Here is an 18048-nt window from a genome sequence, read left to right on the forward strand (position 1 = left end):
ATTCCCTCTTAATCTCATCTGCTCTAAATAAAATAACCTCAATCCATCCAAACTCTCTCTTGATAACTGAAACTGTCCAGTCTACGCAACATCATGATAAATATTCTCTGCTCACTCTCCATTGCTACCATGTCCCTCCTAAAGGAAGAAGACCTGCAGTCCTTTGTTGGAGTGATCTATGTGTGACTTCAGAGCCACAGCAATGTGATTGATTCTTAACTGCCGTAAGAAATTCCCCGAGCAAGCCATTTAGATGAAAGAGCAATTACAGATGGGCAATAAGTGCTGACCCTGCCAGTGATTCCCATATGCCATGCATAAACAAAAATAAAAATTGTGAATGCAAACACAGTAGACTAATATTTCCAGCTCATTGGAGGTGTGTTAGGAGACAGGAGGACTGGAATTTTTTTAGAGAAAGATGTTGGGTAGGGAATGCAGCCTCTTCCTTCTGCTATGGAATATCCGCAGTGTGAGAACATAAGCTGTGTGGCCAGACAACAAGTGATCAGGTGCGTCACTGAATGCCCCATGAAAGGGTCACCTCTGTCTCTCACTGGTGTTTTTCCCATGTCAGAAGAGCCTGCCAGTGCATGGGAGCAACCATGTAGGTAGGTGGACTCCCAGCACTTCCTGAGTGGATGTATCATGGGTCCAAGAAGGGAGTCCTTGTCAGCAACCCAGTGCTGGGACTTGTATATCAGCAATAAAATATCAGCCCATTGGTACAATTGTGCAAATTTTATCTGACCCAGCTTAATAGCTTAAATTCACCTGTTATTCCTAAAGAGTTTCAATGTAAAGATGAACAGTCACTAAATCATTTGTTTTATAATATTGGATAGGATGAAGCTGAAGCTCAAAATATTTATTAAGATATTCTCGTAACAGTCGCATGTCTTTTACATTTTTCCTATAAATTTCCATATTCCATTTTCTATTCTTTTAAGAAAGACTTTTTTAGAATAGGATAGAGTTAGATCTTTTTCCAAGAGGCCTTAAAATTAGAATGACAATTGCATCAATAACCGACAGGAGGGCACAGCGGGTGCAATTAAAATCTAAAAATTTTCCACATGAGTATAATGGGGTTTTAATAATGCTGCTGCATCCCATCTGAGTGCTGGTATTGATTCCAAAGTAACTAAAACACAATTACAATCGAGAAGGAAGTGCAATCCTTCCATACATAATATTAGCATAAAGTGCATTAAATGAACATTAACAAAAAATGACAATAATGGACAAAGTCATTTAGGGGGACTGCTAGACACATGATAAACTGCGAGACACATGATAAAATAATAGTGATTCTTTAGTGGATAAAGGTAATACTGTTAATACTCAGGGTTTCACTGATTTAGCTGCTTTTTACTGAGTTGCTGATTTTAAAGCTTTTGTTTTTATTTTCGGTACAATCATCTGTCATTTCTTTTTATGCTGCCTGGTGCACAGCTGTTAGCTTACTGAGACAGGCCTGTTTGCTTGTGGCATGCAGGGAACAAGAGATCCAGTGTTTTTGACTGGTGCTACTTTCCCACCGGGCTATCCCATTTATGAGGAAACACGGGTGAAGTTAACAGTCTACGATGTCAAGGAGAAATCCCAAGAAACCGTGAGTATTTAATTCCTTCAATGAATCACATCTTCTCAATACACAAAAATGTAAAACCAGAGAATTTCACCTTTTTCTAAGGTGTGCAAGCAGACTAATTAATGTACATTTACTTAGCTGACAGTTTGTCTCAGTACATTGAGTTAAACAGAATATAAAATGTCTGGCACAGCACATCACACGAGAAACAGTTCTGTCCCTTTGTATTTAATGTTGTGCAGCTGCCTTGTTGAGCAGTAGTAATTAAATCTCTCAAACATATGGAAAGCACTGACGTACTCCAAACGACATTGCGTCAGTCTGAAAATTACCAAATTTCACTGTTGATTTGTCTGTACTTCCTTCTTCATCTTAAATGGGAGTTACTTAATTTCACTTTAAAAAGATTGCATCATTTTCTATCCAGCCTTTGACATTGTTGCTTGTGCTGTCATTTTACTAATTTCTTGGTGGAAAATCTTAGTAATGTATTTGTGACATCTCAATTCCAAGAATGCTGGAAAAACATTTTCCTCTGATTTTCATTATATTGAAGGGAAAAATTTAGTTTGTAAATTTACGGGTATAACTTTATTTAAGAAAAGTGAAATCAGAATTATAGACTTGTTAGTCTAGCATGTGTTCTGAGCACGTTATTGCAATTTATAATTAGGAACAGACTCAGCATTTGGAGAAATTTGAGCTAATTAAAGAGAGAACCAACATAGATTTACAAAGGGTAGGTCATGTCGAACAAACCTCAGTGTTTTTTTTGGAGAACTAATTAAGGTAGTTGACAGGGGAATACATTTGAAAATGGTTTATATGGACATTTAGAAGCTCCATAGGAGTCTATTAGCTAAACCTAAATCTCATGGAAAATGATGACAAAATATCGACATGGTGAGTCAGGAAAACAAATGAATAGGAATGACTGGTATGCATTCCAACTGGACAGAAATGATAAGTGACATACCAGTGGAATCTGTGCTGGACATTCAACCATTCATTATATTTGATAATGACTTACATAACTTAGATAACAAAGGTGGCATGGTGGGCTCAGTGGTTATCACTGCTGCCTCACAGCGCCAGGGACCCAGTTTCCATTCCAGCCTTGGGTGACTGGGGAAGTTGCATATTCTCCCCAGGTCTGTGTGGGGTTCCTCCCACAAGACAAAGATCTGCAGCTTAGGTGAATTAGTGATGCTAAATTGCCTATAGTGTAGATTTTAAGTCAGGGGTAAATATAAGGTGGGGGAATGGCTCTGAGTGGGTTACTCTTCGGAGGATCAGCGTGGACTTGTAGGGCTGAAGGGCCTGTTTCCACACTGTAGGGATTCAAATTCTAATTCTAATTCTAATAACACAATGGAGAGTTGAATATTGAGATTTGCAATCACACACAGATTGGTGCCATGGTAAGAAATGAGCTCATCACATTGAACTCAGAAAGATAGATCCAATTATGTTTCAAATGGTGAAAAGTTAGGATGTCAATATGCGCATCACTAAAATAATCCAGCACCAAGGAATTCAAAAAGCTTTATGAAAAATGAACCTTTTTGATCTAGCCTGCTACTTATAAAAAGGTTAATGTTTGCTGCAGCTACAGAAAATCCCAGTTGGATGATATCTGGAGTACTGCTTACAGATCTCGATGCCACAATTTAGAAAGAATAAATTGAGGGTGAAATACATGGAATGCAAATTCATAAATTTCACAAGTATTCCAAGATTCAATTATGAAGAGAAGTTTCAAAAATGTAACACAGCAGCAGGTGGAATTGAAATTCAATTAATTCAGTCATGGTGCCATGAAACTATCATCAATTGTTATAAAAACCCTTCCAGTTCACTAAGTCTTTAAGTCCTTTGCTTACTTAGTCCGATCTATATATGTGATGACGAAGCCACAGCAATGTGGTTGAATTTTAACGGCCCTGTGAAATGGTCAGTAAACAATTCTGTTCAAGCACGATTAAGGATGGTCAACAAATGCTGGCCTTAACCAGAGCTAGCAACAACCGCATTCCATAGATATAATCTGCTATCTTATTGGCTGTAGACATGGCAATGGGTTGGTTGCATATGTTTACAGAGTTATTCCCCTCGAGCATGCTGATATTTTATGTTTTAGCATCACAATTGTGTAGTGAAACACTTTTCTAAGTATAAATAAAGACCCATTTTCTAAACTCATCAAGACCTCCTTTTTGTAGTTTTGTATTTTCTACGTCCAAACACTCATTAGTAGATTTATTTCAAATAAATATCAAAACTTACATCTAGGTAATTCTTGAAGGTGATACAAAACAAAGTTCTTAACATTGCACTTGCTGAACATCACTAGTAACTAGTTTCCAAACAGGACAACATCTATTCACAGCCACTTTCTGCCTATGACCCATCAGTCAATGTTTAATCTACTGCAGATAATTGTCATTCTTCCACAAGGTTCTATCTGACAGTGTACCCTGTTGTGAGATATTTTATTAAAGGTTTTCAGAAAGTCCAGCTAATGTAATGTATCCATTTTAAAAACTCTGCTGTGCCTTGCAAACCCTTCCTATCTCTCCCACAGAATCTTTGTTGAGTCAAAAACTTTCCCATAAACATCACAGATGGCCACTATCCACTGTCCAATTAATTGATTCACTCACCTAAAAGCAGTTTTAGTTTGGTTGTAATTGTGTCCAATTCTTGTAATTACCTTCTCTGGAATTGTCCACTTTTAACTGACAAAGTCTTGATTTCACATTCATGTGATTTAGGAAACTTTCCAAAAGACTGGGAAATAGTCAATGTAACTCTTCTATTCAAAAAGGAAGACAGTAAGCAGGAAACTGCAAGGTATCTTCCTTCTGACTGATATTGTTCATCAAGATATTAGAGTAGGGCTTTTGGAGAACTTTGACATAATCTGCCAGACTCAACATTTTAAAGTTTATTCATGGACAGTGATTGTTGCTGCCTAAGCTAATATTCATTGCTAATTCTAATTGCCCAATGGGCAGTTAAAAGTCATCCAAGTTGCTGTAATTCTGGTGTCACTTGTAGGCCAAACCAGATAATAGCTCTCTCAGTTACTCTGACTGTATTTCTTTCTATTCTTTTCTTTCCCAAACAGTGTTGTTTCATCCTCTGATTTGTAAAGTACCTCTGGATGGCTTTCTGACATGCAGAGAGCAAAATAATTGTGGTTTTTCCTCCTTCTCTTCTAGTGATTAAAATAAATATCTTTGTCTAAACCGCTTCTGTAAATTTCCTACTTGAAAAATCTATATAATTAAATTTCCAAAAATTACCCCTGTAAATTTAATTTGCCTGTGCTCCAAAAATTGCACTCTACTTTTGAGGAAAATCTGTTCTTGGGTTTTGCTTCAAAACCTCACTGGCAACAGATGACATAATATGTAAAGGCCTGTTGGAAAGTTTAGTTAACTGGACAGCTAACCTTTTTGCTCCAGTATATTGCAAACTTTCTGATAATACCTTAAAATATCACGTTCAAATAATTATAATGCCATTGACGATCAGGTGACTTTTAGCAGGATCAGCTCCGGGTGCTTCCGAAACTGAAGTAGATACCTAGTTAAAGAAGACATGCATAGCAATCTGGGAAATTCACACATCCTTTTTTTTCAACAAGAAAAAATTATGGCATTTGTTGTTTTGTTTCACCACGGGCAAAAGATTTTTTTTAAACATAAAGGACAGAATTTTATAGATACCAGAATAAAGCAGGCTCTGCTGTTAAATGTGGCCGAATTATGTGAGAAGTCCAGTAAAGCCTATTTCGATGTTGGGTGCAACCTGCTGCACCTTTTAACTAAGTTCCGGGTGTCAAGGTGAGATTCTAACTCGAAAGTGGCAAGTTGACAATTTAATGGGGAATTATTGCTGGTTAATGATATTAATAAATGCATGTTTCACCTTATTAATATGCATGTTCTTATACTACCCTCAAGTACATGATATGCCAAGGATTCTTGATACGAAAGTCAGTGTGGGTACCTTGTGACTAGTCGCAGCTTGCTCTAAAAAAATCTCCATGTTGGATACCAGGTGGTCAGATGCGCCCAACATCCATGTACATTGACATCTGACATATCTAAGAACCCTCATGGACCATCCACATCTACTTACACTGCACTTCAATAGTGACTTTGTAAGTAACGCCAACTATCGTGCTTCAGTAAGAACACTTTGTGCTCAGGGGTATACATCTACCTTACGGACTGGATCAGGCTGCACCTGCAGGCTGTTTTCTTGTTCTCAACTGCTCCTTATTCTGAATGTGCCTGGGTGCCCACAGTATTCCTGCCTTGCCTTGCTTTGCTTTTTTTGCACCTTGCCCCTTAGACAGAGATACTAATTTTTTAAAAAAGACAATATTGTGGCAAAGGACTACTTTCAAATTAGTTACTAAACCCCTTCATTCTCACAGAAAGCTTACAAGGTACTAGTTCAAAATTCGAACGCTTAAATTCAAAAATAAACTTTGCATTACTATGCTTCAGAATGGAGGTCCAGTAAGACCAGTGCATTCATTTCCAAATATTAGTGTTTTCAATTTATTTTTTCTCTGGATTTGGGGGATTCATTTTGGTAATGCCATTGAATGTCAAGATACAGTGGTTCAATTCTCTCTTGTTGACATAATCATTTCCTTGAACTGTGTAGTGCAAATGCTATTTGTCACTTACCAGCCTAAGCCTGGATATTGTCCAGAGCTTGCAAATTGAAATGCACTACTACATTTTCTGGGGAGTTTCAAATGGTACTGAACATTCTGCAATCACCAAGAAGCATCCCCATTTCTGATGTTATGATGTAGAGAAGATAATTGGAAAAGCAATCAAATATAGTTCGGGCCAGTACACTACCCTGAGAAACTCTTGCAATGATGTCCTGACATGAAGATGACAGACTTCCAACAACTACAACCATCTTTCTTTGTGCAAGATAAACGTTTTCTCAGATCTCTGTTGACTAGTGTTTTACCATAGTTGTTTAATCCACATTCAGCCATTGTAGCCTTGTTGTCAAGGATGGTCATTCTTCCCCTCACTATTGAATTTCATCTGTTTCATCAATGCTCGGACCAAGGCTGTAATGAGATCAGGAGCTGTGTGACCTTGAAGCCAAACTGAACCACGTGAACACCTCCAGGTTTGTTCTTTATTGGTTTCTTTCAGTACAGTCAACTTGTTTTCAACTCTTCATAGTTCCTGTTGTCATCTATTTGATATTTACTTCTTCCCCAACTTACAATCAGAGCGCAGACTGATGAGGTGTTATAGTACTGGGTTGGATTTACCTGCTTTGTGTGGATAGGACATAACAAGGCAATTTTCATCTGTATCAGGTAGATGCCAATGTTGCAACTGTGCTGGAAGGCTTGACTTGGGTGCAGCTAGTTCTGGAGCAGAAGTCTACAATACTGTTGTCAGAATGTTGTCAGGCTCTGTAACCTTTCCAGAATTCATTGTGTTCAGTATTTTCTTAAAATCATTTGGAGTGAATCAAATTATCTGAAGACGACACCTATGATGCTGGGGCCTTAGGAAGAGTCTGTGATGGACCATCTACTTGACACTTATGACTGAAGACGGATGCAAATGCTGGGGATTTATATCCTATGCAGATATGTTGGATTTTCTAATAATTGATGATGGGTGTATTTGTGGAGTCTGTTCTTTCACTGAGCTATTTAATTATACACCAGCATTCATGACTGAATGTGGCAGAACTTACTGAGCTCAGAGCTGATCTGTTGGTTGTGGGATCACTTAGCCATGTGTTAACATTCTGTTTCTGTTATTTGACATGCAAGTGATCCTGTGCTGTAGTGTCATCAAGTTGGCATCTTGTCTTAGGTGTGCTAGGTATACTCCTGGCTTGCTCTCCTCGACACTTCACTGAATTAGAATGGGTCCCATGGCTCGATGGTAATGATAGAATAAGGGATATGCTGGACCATGAGGTTATTATTGAATCCGTTTGAGCTGCTGATGGTGCTCTGGGCCTCATGGATGTCAGCTTTAAACTGCTGGATCTGTTTGAAATATGCCCCATTTAGTATGGATGATAGTGCCACACAGTGTGGTGGAGAGTACGATCATTGTGAGGACAGGATTCCATCTCCTCAATAGCTATGTGATGATCACTTCTACTGATACTGTTATGGATGGATGCATCTGGTATGGATGAGGTTAAGTATTCTTTTCCTGCTTGTTGTTTCCTTCACCATCTATGGCAGACTCAGTCTGGCAGCTTTGTCCATGAGGATGGGGCCAGCTAAGACAGTAATGTTGCTACTGAGTCAGTCTTTGTGATTAATGTTGATCCTCAAACAAAGTAGGAGCAGCTCAATTTGACAATCGTTCTGCTTATCCCATAAGGAGAGGCCTGCAAAAGTTAGTCTGACCATTACTATGATTTGGAGATGCTGGTGTTGGACTGGCGTATACAGAGTTAAAAATCACACAACACCAGGTTATGGTCCAACAGGTTTAATTGGAAGCACACTAGATTTCGGAGCAATGCTCCTTCATCAGGTGATAGTGGAGGGCTCAATCCTAACACACAGAATTTATAGCAAAAATTTACAGTGTGATGTAACTGAAATTATACATTGAAAAATTGATTGTCTGTTGAGTCTTTCATCTGTTTGAATACCATGAAAATTTCACTTCTTTCATATGTAAATCACAAAGCCTTTTTTTTAAAAGTTGCATTCTCAGGTTAGCTGTTAACAATGGATGATAGCTAGACAATATATTGTCTAGCTAACCTGAGAATGCAACTTTTAAAAAAAGGTTTTATGATTTACACATGAAAGAAGTGAAATTATCATGGTATTCACACAGATGAAAGACTCAACAGACAATCAATTTTTCAATGTATAATTTCAGTTACATCACACTGTAAATTTTTGCTATAAATTCTGTGTTATAATCGAGCCCTCCACTATCACCTGGTGAAGGAGCGTCGCTCCGAAAGCTAGTGTGCTTCCAATTAAACCTGTTGGACTATAGCCTGGTGTTGTGTGATTTTTAACTTTGACCATTACCAGGTTTTTAGAAAAGAGCTTGGTAAGCATACCCAAAATATGAACTAACAATGATTTTATAAAATACCAGAACACTTATAACAGGTAAAATGTAGCATGAAAAGCATTTGAACTATCTCATTATTCACAATGAGGAGGAAAAGACTAACTTTTGGGTTGCATTTTGTGAAAGATCTGGTTAGCTGTATTTTGTTCTGATGCAATCAAGCAGAGGAGGGAGGTACTGCAGGTGTAGAATTAGCATTGGCAATATTGTGAAGTAGGTAATATGATAAAATGCATTAATGCATTCTAAGATCTGTAAGAGTGCCACTGAAATGGTGGCATTATTTTTGGTTATTATTAATGCCATATGCACAGAGGAGAATGCTGGACCAATTCCCACGCTGTATGTTCTAAGGTATTTCTACAATCCAAGTATGTTGGCACAGAACTGTTTCAAAGTCAATTAGATACTAAGATATAAAACAACAGAATGACCTAAATATCAAACAGGCTCTGTGCAGTTCTATCACTACTGGCCAATTGCTAAGTGTAGCAGCTTCACATGATACCAAATGCAAATGGACAGTACTGCATATTAATGTAAGAGGCACCATTGATAAAACTGGCTGTTCACATATTCCAATTTTGCCACAAAAAATGGTATATCACTTAAAGTTAACTCTGATTCATACTAACTTGCAGAAAATTAAAGATTATTGGTGGCATAAAAAATTAATAAAATCTAATACTGTACAAAATTCTCTTCTGCATTAAAAATGTTAGTTAAGTTCCAAAGCTACTCTTAGCAAGGATGTTGCACTTGCCCATGGGCAAAACTAAAATTAAATAAATTATTTGGCTGTAATTTTGAATAGCCTGCTGTCAGTATGGGTGAAGTTCTCAGCTGAGTGACCGTGCAAGTTATTGCATAGGCCAAGGAGTAGTTAAGGAATCAATTTAATGAAGTCCAGTAAACCTCCAGAAAATGATGAGATCTCAATGTACAAGAAAACAGACCAATTGAAAGATGACTGCTCCATAAGGATGCAATAATTATTTCAGTCTCCAAGCAAAAAGGTGATTCTGTCGATGAATGGAAAACTTTATTACTTCTGATAGGGAAGTATTCACAAAAATGCTTTATGATCATATGCCTCAAAATGTTATTGACTCAAGAATTCTTGAAGCACAGTGATTTTCAGATGAAAATGTAACTCTAGTAGTTTTCAATCACTCCCCTTGAATGCTGTTGGAGGGAAACATACAGAAAAAAAATTATTCTGGGGTCATATATAACATTTAGAAAATATTAATATCTGCTGTGTGCGATTCAGGTTCATTGAAATATTAAACTATGCTAGTTGATTTTTATTTCAGTGAAATTCAAGAGGAAAACTGCTGTTCTGTAATACAGGTGGTATTCAACAGGAAATCCATGACTGGTAATTCCACATGGACCCAGCATGACGCATTTTTAATCGTTTGATTTTCTTTTCTTGCTGAGATCTTTCTCAATTTTTTGATCGTGTTCATGCAGCAAGCATCTTTGGACTTATTTTCACAACAACATTAAAATAGCTAAGTTAAAGGAACATGTAGTATTTCCCACTGGGCCTCTTGTGCAGTGGTATTGTCCCTACCTCTCAGCCTGGAGACCCAGGTTCAAGTCTGTTCTAGAGATGTGTAAGAACATCTCTGAGCAGGTTGTTTAGAGAGTACAGAATGTGATCAAAGTTTCACTGGGGGATAATTTTGAGAATAGTGACTATAATTCTGCAGGTTTTTGGTTACTTACAGATAAGGACAGTAGTGGACTTCAGATGAAGGTGTTAAATTGGAGGAAGGCCAACAATAAATTAATTAGGCAAGAATTGGAGAATGTGGATTGGAAGCGGCTATTTGAGAGTAAATCCACATTTGATATATGGGAATCTTTAATCAACTGCTATTTAAGAGTGCAACCCAGGCTGAAAATGAAGGACAGGAATGGCAGGACTTGGGAACTTTGGATGATGGAAAATTATCAGCTTAGTCTAAAAAAGGAAGCATACCTAAAAAACAACTTAGAAAAATATAGAGAAAATAAGGACGAGGTCAAACGGGGAATTAAGAGGGCTGAAAGGGGCTGTATAATGTCCTTGGCCACCAAGGATAAGAAAATCCCAAGGTACTTTATACATAGGTTATGAGCAACAGGGTAGCTGGGGAAAGAGAAGGCCTACTCAAGGATAAAGGATGGAGGTTATATGTGGAGCTAGAGGAAGTGGATGTGAACCTTGATGAGTACTTTATATCAGTATTTGCCAAAGAAAGACTTGAGGGTTGTTGAGGTTAGAGAAAGACAGTTGAATACTCTCAGGCAGGTCAGGATAATGGAAGAGGAAATGTTGAGTTTCTTGAAATTTGTTAAGGCGGACAAGGCCCCAGGGCTAGGCAGGATGTAAAATAGGATACTGTGGGAGGCAAGGGTGGAAATAACTGGGGCCTGAACAGATATCTTTGTATCTTCTTTGGCCTCAGGCAAAATTCCAGAAGACTGGAGAATTGCCCATGTAGTCCCTTTGTTCAAAAAGGAAAACAGAGATAATTCAGGTAATTACAGGCTGGTGAGCCTGACATCAGTGGGGGGGAAGGTGAGAAGATAATGAGAGACAGGATTCATTGTGGAAGCAAATGGAATTGTTAGTGATAGGCAACATGAATTTGTGCCAGGAAGGTCATGTCTCACCAATTTGATTGAGTTTACTGACGTGGTGACAGGAATGATTGATGAGGAACGGGCAGTGGATGTTGACTACATGAACTTTAGTAAGGCATTTGATAAGGTTCCTCATGGCAGGTTGGTACAGAAGGGAGAGTCTCATGGGATCCAGAGTGAGCTGTCTAGATGGATACAAAACTGGCTTGGTCATAGAAGGCAGAGAGGAACAGTAGAGAGGTGCTTTTTGGAATGCAGATTAATAGCTAGTGGTGTTCCACAGTGATCATTGCTGGAACCTTTGTTGTTTGTAATATGTACAAATGATATGGAGGAAAATGTAGGTGATCTGGTTAGTAAGCTTGCAGATGACACCAAAATTGGTGGAGCTTCAGACAGTGAGGAGGAATGTCAAAGGATACAACAGGACATATGTTGAAGACTTCAGCAGAGAAATGGCAGATGGAGTTTAATCTGGATAAATGTGAGATGATGCATTTTGGAAGATCACATTCAAGTGAAAATTGTATAATCAGTGGCAAAACCCTTAGCAACAGTGACCTAAAGGGATCTGGGCCACCGATCCCTGAAAGTGGCAACAGAGGTGAATGAGGTGGTCAAGAAGCTATGCATCATGCTTGCCTTCATCAGCTGAGGCACTAAATATAAAAATTGGCAAGTTATGTTACAGCAGTCCAAAACTTTAGTTAGGCCACATTTGGAATGTTGTGTGCAGTTCTGATTGCCACACTACCAAAAGGACATGGATGTTTTGGAGAGTGTGCACAGAATGTTTACCAGGATGTTGCCTGCTTTTGGACGGTTATAGTGATGAGGGAAGGTTGGATAAACTCAGATTGTTTTCACTGGAAAGATGAAAGCTGAGGGGTGATCTGATAGAGGTCAACAAAATTATGAGAGGCATAGATGGAATGGATAGTCAGAGGATTTTTCCCAGGGTGGAAAGGCCAACTACAAGAGGGCACAGGTTCAAGGTGAGAGGGAGGAAGTTTAGCAGAGAGGTACAGGGAAAATCTTTCACACAGAGAACAGTGGGTACCTGGAACTCTCTGCCAGTGGAGGGAGAGGAAGCAGCCATGTTAGCAATGTTTAAGATGTATCTTGATCGATATATGAGTAAGAGGCAAACAGAGGGATAGAGACTGCACATGGGCAATATGTAGCACGGCTAAATAAGGATTAGGAATTGGCGCAGGCTTGATGGGCTGAAGACCCTGCTCCTATGCTGTATTGAATTGTATTGTGTTTTAATAATCCAATTTGCTTTGCCTTATTATAACCAAGATGTTATCTGCATCTTCTCTGGCAACTTAAATGATAGCACTGATCCTATGATATTTGGAAATAAAAGCCATCTATGAACATACGTAAGATCATTTCCCAACACAGCGATTCTGAGCTGAAGTTCCTTGAATTATTGATTTGTAATGAAAATGGATTTTCCTGGGATCATAAGCTCTCCACAAACTTCCGTATGCTGCTGATGCAGCACACCTTTGGTCTGCCATCTCTGTTTAACCTTGTTTTATATTTTATGAATAAACATTTTATATAAATAATTAATTAAGTTCAGTATTTTTAAAAATCTAACCTAATTATTTTAAAATCTTAATTTAATGAAGCATTAGTTATCGGTTCCCAGTTCAAATACATACTGTGGCAAACTGAGCAAATTGTGAAGGCAGGGGAGGCCTTCCTTATGCCTCAGCATGGAATTGCCACTTTCACCAAATTCTCACCATTTCACTCTTTTTAATGCATTCAATTCACACTGTGTGGTTACATGCTGTATCTGACAACATCAATCAATGGCAATGTTGATTTATTACTAGTGCTGCAATGTCTAAATGCTACTTTCTAAGCTATGTCTAGTCAACCTCAAGCAATTGAGCATGAAGTTAAATAGTTTGAAGGAGTTTCCCCACCAAACCATTTAAAAGGATTATGAAATTCTTAAACGACAGTTACTGTATTTACGTCTTCTATTAGCTGGAACAATGCAAGCATTTTCAGAACTTTTCTTTACATATTATGACAAACCCCAAAGTGATCAGTAAATGTAGATTCCCAGTGGCCAAATTAAAGGATTTTCATGATGGGATTTCAAGTTTTTACTATAGCAGACGTCTGCTGTAATGAACATACTAAAACAACATGATCTTTTACAGCCAGATAAATCCTAATTCCCAAACTGCTACTACAGTGAGGGTTACCTTGGAGACTCCCCCACCCCCCAATCCCACCTCCAGCTAAAGCTAGTCAGATCCTTTTTGCTTTTTGAGCCCTTTTGTTCCCTTTACCCCCTACTACACTCAGCTCTCATGTCATGATGCACCCTTTAATTTTTGTCCCCTGGGTACATCACCACCTCAAATTTCATACCTGGGAACTTCATTCTTCGACTTTCCAACTCCTACTGGTGTCTCAAGTTTGACTTCCCTCTACGTCTGTCTTTACATTCTTTGCAGGACCTAATTGAAGCACACATCACTGCTTCCTTCTGAACAACTCATCCAAGTCTTGCCCAGATCATCCTACCAGCATGTGCAACTGGGAAGCTAGTCTTCACTTTTCCTCCTTGTCCCTTTCTATCATCCTATTATGGAGTCATCATTTGAGTTTGCTGTCGATGCCCCTCTCCACCTCTGCCTCTATGATGTCTTCACTCATAACCAAAGCTATCCATGATCTTATTGTAGATGATCACATTGACATCACAGAACCTAAATAAGGGGTGATGGCACCTTCCCTCAAAGAGGTTTCTGCCTGGTCCTTCCTTCAACAAGCAAAATTCTGGAAATCTGAAATAAAAGCTAAAAATGATAGAAATACTCAGCAGACCTAGTAGCATCTGTTGAGAGAAAAATATAATGTTGACATTTCAGATCAAGTGTGACCCTTCATCAGAATGGACTCATTCTGCTGAGGCATGCTGAATATTTCCAGCATTTTCTGTTTTTTCGCCTTTCCCTGTTTTCTTGTCCAAACCAATATGGTAGTGGAAGGCTCTTAACGACCAAATCACAATTTATCTACCCCCTACTTTTTTTCCACCTTCTCTTCCTTTGAATGTCTCACTTTGTTTCATCCCTCTTGGCTCTCATTTGAAATCCTTATTCTTTACAATCCACCACACTACCGTGCCAGTTTTCTAACTACTGCATTGTCACTTCCTTCCTCCCGAAGTCTATAAACTGACTGACCTTTCATCCTTGATGAGCACAACTTTCATATTCTCCCTCATCTGAGTCCATTCCCCCCCCCAATCTCTGCTTGTTTGCAAACATTCAACCTACATTCACCTCTTGACCTTGCCATGCCCTCATGCTAATCATAGATAAAACTATTTTAATCACTTCTTTATAAAGCTCTTAACCTCCATCCACATTGTCCTCACAACTCCACTTCTTCAATATTAACCCCGGGTAACAATTCTCTCCTTATTAATTTACCAACTCCCCTTTTAGCATCCCTATCATCTAACCTTAGACCACTGCAGCTACCCATCTGCTCAGTTCCATCATCTCCACGTTGATACCTTTGACCCCAATAAAAGCCATTACATACTCTCATCCTGATCACTCCAGCAGAATGCCTTTCATCTACACCCTGTTAAGTTCAACAGATGCATACTTGTGTGTATGTGTGTTGGAGAACTGGCTTTCCTTGCTAGATCTAGCAGTGTCATCCTGGAATGTAAAGATAACTCTGACTGCCATCAAAGTGTCTCTCAAGAAAAGCCCTTGGTCTCTTGTGTTTTGCAAATTCCTGCTCCACCTCCTACCTCAACTTGCTCTCCAAACTCCTTGAAACTGCCAATGAATCCTTCTAATCAGCTTTCTGCCTTGTTAAACACCAAATTGACTCTTATCAAAGTGACAAAAAGTGCTTCTTTAGTGTGACTGTCCAAGATCTTCCTAAAGCACTATACCAAACTGCTTTTGGATATCTCCATGCACTTTGACTCTGAGTGCAGGATCAGTGAATAATTTTCTGGTATATGCAACACTTTGATCTGTACATCCATCAGAATTCTGCTGAATCCAGTCTAGTGTGAGACCATGTCCTCTGGGAGCTGGCATCTGTGCTGTTCTTTCCTATGTGCATTTCCCCCTTTTTCCACACTTCTAAAATGTCAGCATCTGAGCTTGTGACTAAAAGTGACTTTTACCCTCCGTGCTTTCTTCCTCCTCCTCTCCTGTCTGTGAAAGATTCAGTTGTTGAGAATTTGTTGTGCTATCTGGAAAGTGAGGAATGATTTCAGGTGAATATTGTACTGGCTGTTGTAAAACCAAATAGTTTATTAATGTTGACATTCCATTAATTCATTCTATTGATGTCACATAGTTGGAGTCTAGAGAGGGGGTTCTACACTAGCCTTTGTAGGGAACAATACTGTGTACAGCTCCTGGGAGTCCTGATAATTATGCCTGACTGACAGTCATTGTACTACTTGTTATCATGCAATAAACCAACTTGTTAATTAATACCAATGCTTCATGTGTGCCGTCTGTATGGTTGTGTATCCTGTGCCACCGACCATTAGATGGACTTTAGACACAGGATGTTGGTGGCAGTGAACTACTTGGAACAATTCTTGCTCTGAAACACATACAGAGGTGGCAGACATCATGAGGTTCCAGTACTGTCAACTGTGGTAATATTGACAGTAGGTTAGTCAATTCCTTTTCTGTAACATATTATCAAAGTTCATTGCAAAATCTCTCATTTTATAGGAAAAACTTGCCAAGTTGTTGTTCTTTACTGAACGATTGGCATGTTTAGTGTTCTAGCCCACAATTGATTGATTTATAGTTGAATCCTACAATTTTAGCCACTTGCATATACATGATTTTCATTGGATCACCTTTGAAGACCTGTGGTTTCAGTTTCCAAGGTTCTAGAATCCCTTATCAACCCCCTCCATCTTTCTCTTCCGCAATGAAGATGTTCCTTATAGCTGACTTGTTTAGCCATGCATTTGGTCAACTATCCAAATAGAATGTCATGGAACTCGGTTGAAATTTTGTTTGCTAAGTTCTTGTGATGAATCTGAAAATATTTTGCAATGCTAAAGATACTAAATAACTAAGTTGTTAAGATGTCGTACTATAATTAGCTTTAGTATTTATGATTTAGAAAGTGACATTGTGAAGGGATCCTGTGCCTGATCACTAAAGAGTGCTAAATACTTCAAAACTGAAAATGCGTTGCTGGTTAAAGCGCAGCAGGTCAGGCAGCATCCAAGGAACAGGAAATTCGACGTTTCGGGCCAGAGCCCTTCATCAGGAGGCTCTGGCCCGAAATGTCGAATTTCCTGTTCCTTGGATGCTGCCTGACCTGCTGCACTTCAACCAGCAACACATTTTCAGCTCTGATCTCCAGCATCTGCAGACCTCACTTTTTACTTAAATACTTCAAAATGTCTGTGAATGAGAGTTATCCATGGATAAGATTAGACTACCCTGAAATTCCTCCTCTCTGTATTCACAATGAATCAGAACCAAAGATCTGGAGGAACTCAGAACTACCAGTGCTCTCAGGAGAGGAGCTAGAGAGCAAATGAGACTTGCCACTTTTCATTAGGTGCTGTAGAGTGAGTTTGTGTTCTTGCATTCAACAGTGGAATGGATAAACTGCAATTTTTATGAAGGATTTTGGAAATTTAGAGAGACTCAGAAAGTTTTTGCTCAAAGCTTGCAATGAGGAAAGTAGTGAGACAACCAGCATTTTTGATACGGCAAAATCTGACATCAAATTCTGAAGTTTGCATCTGTCAGTAAACACAGAAATGCAGAAGTTGATGTTAGAGATGTGCTACTGTTCTATAGGTTGTGGTATTTTTAACTTTTGCCAAAAGACTTGTTGTTGAACTGAATAATGGCATAAATGTGCTATTCTTTACCACCAGGTTCATCACTAAAAGTAGTTGCGAGCTTCTAGGTAAGGTATTTTTCAAAATAAACTAGATGGATACACTTAATCAGAGGTCATTAAATGTTCAGCACTGATGTTTGTCCTTGGAATTGTGTGTTCTCTTCAAAATGATGAGAAAACAGAGAGTTATGAATGGATTATTTGAAATGGAGGAATGCAATGTAATTGGTGAGGATACTTTAATGTGACTGGTTGAAACAATTTCTGGATTAGTGGTGCTGGAAGAGCACTGCAGTTCAGGCAGCATCCGAGGAGCAGTCTCCTCGGATGCTGCCTGAACTGCTGTGCTTTTCCAGCACCACTAATCCAGAATCTGGTTTCCAGCATCTGCAGTCATTGTTTTTACCTGGTTGAAAGAATTCCTTGTTCATGGTTGCCAGATATGCCCTGGAGAGATCACAATTAGAAAGATACCAGATTAAAGGAAATTGCCACTCACAAGCCTGTGAATAATCTGAGGGCAGATGGGATGTTAGTGAATGGCAAGTCCTATTATTTTGCAGCTGAGAACAAAATCTGGGCCAGCAGATATTGGGAGGGGACCCATTATTTTGAAGTTTGTTTGTTATGATTAAGTCAATTGGAGCCATCTTGATCCCAAGGAGAAACAATACTACCAGGCTCTATTAAATGAAGCCATTCCACATACTTTTAGGTGGTCAGTTTCTGTTAGATAGCAATTTTGCTACAACTTTTTCTTTTTTTGCCAAAACTAGCTATAACATTTTCTCCAAA

At 38.8% G+C, this 18048-nt stretch overlaps 1 protein-coding gene across 3 annotated transcripts in view; it reads left to right on the forward strand.

The window, feature by feature from the left end:
* inpp4b (inositol polyphosphate-4-phosphatase type II B) overlaps positions 1-18048 on the forward strand; it is a 917060-nt gene that overhangs the window by 520139 nt on the left and 378873 nt on the right. For 2 of the 3 annotated variants that reach the window (XM_060851719.1, XM_060851718.1), the window contains exon 8: positions 1499-1615. The exons of the other annotated variant lie outside the window; for it this stretch is intronic. In XM_060851719.1, coding sequence (XP_060707702.1) covers positions 1499-1615 — 117 coding nt within the window. The remainder of the gene's footprint in view (positions 1-1498; positions 1616-18048) is intronic. 3 annotated transcript variants of the gene reach the window in all.

Source organism: Hemiscyllium ocellatum, chromosome 36 (genome assembly GCF_020745735.1).
Source record: "Hemiscyllium ocellatum isolate sHemOce1 chromosome 36, sHemOce1.pat.X.cur, whole genome shotgun sequence".
Classification (NCBI taxonomy): Eukaryota; Metazoa; Chordata; class Chondrichthyes; order Orectolobiformes; family Hemiscylliidae; genus Hemiscyllium; species Hemiscyllium ocellatum.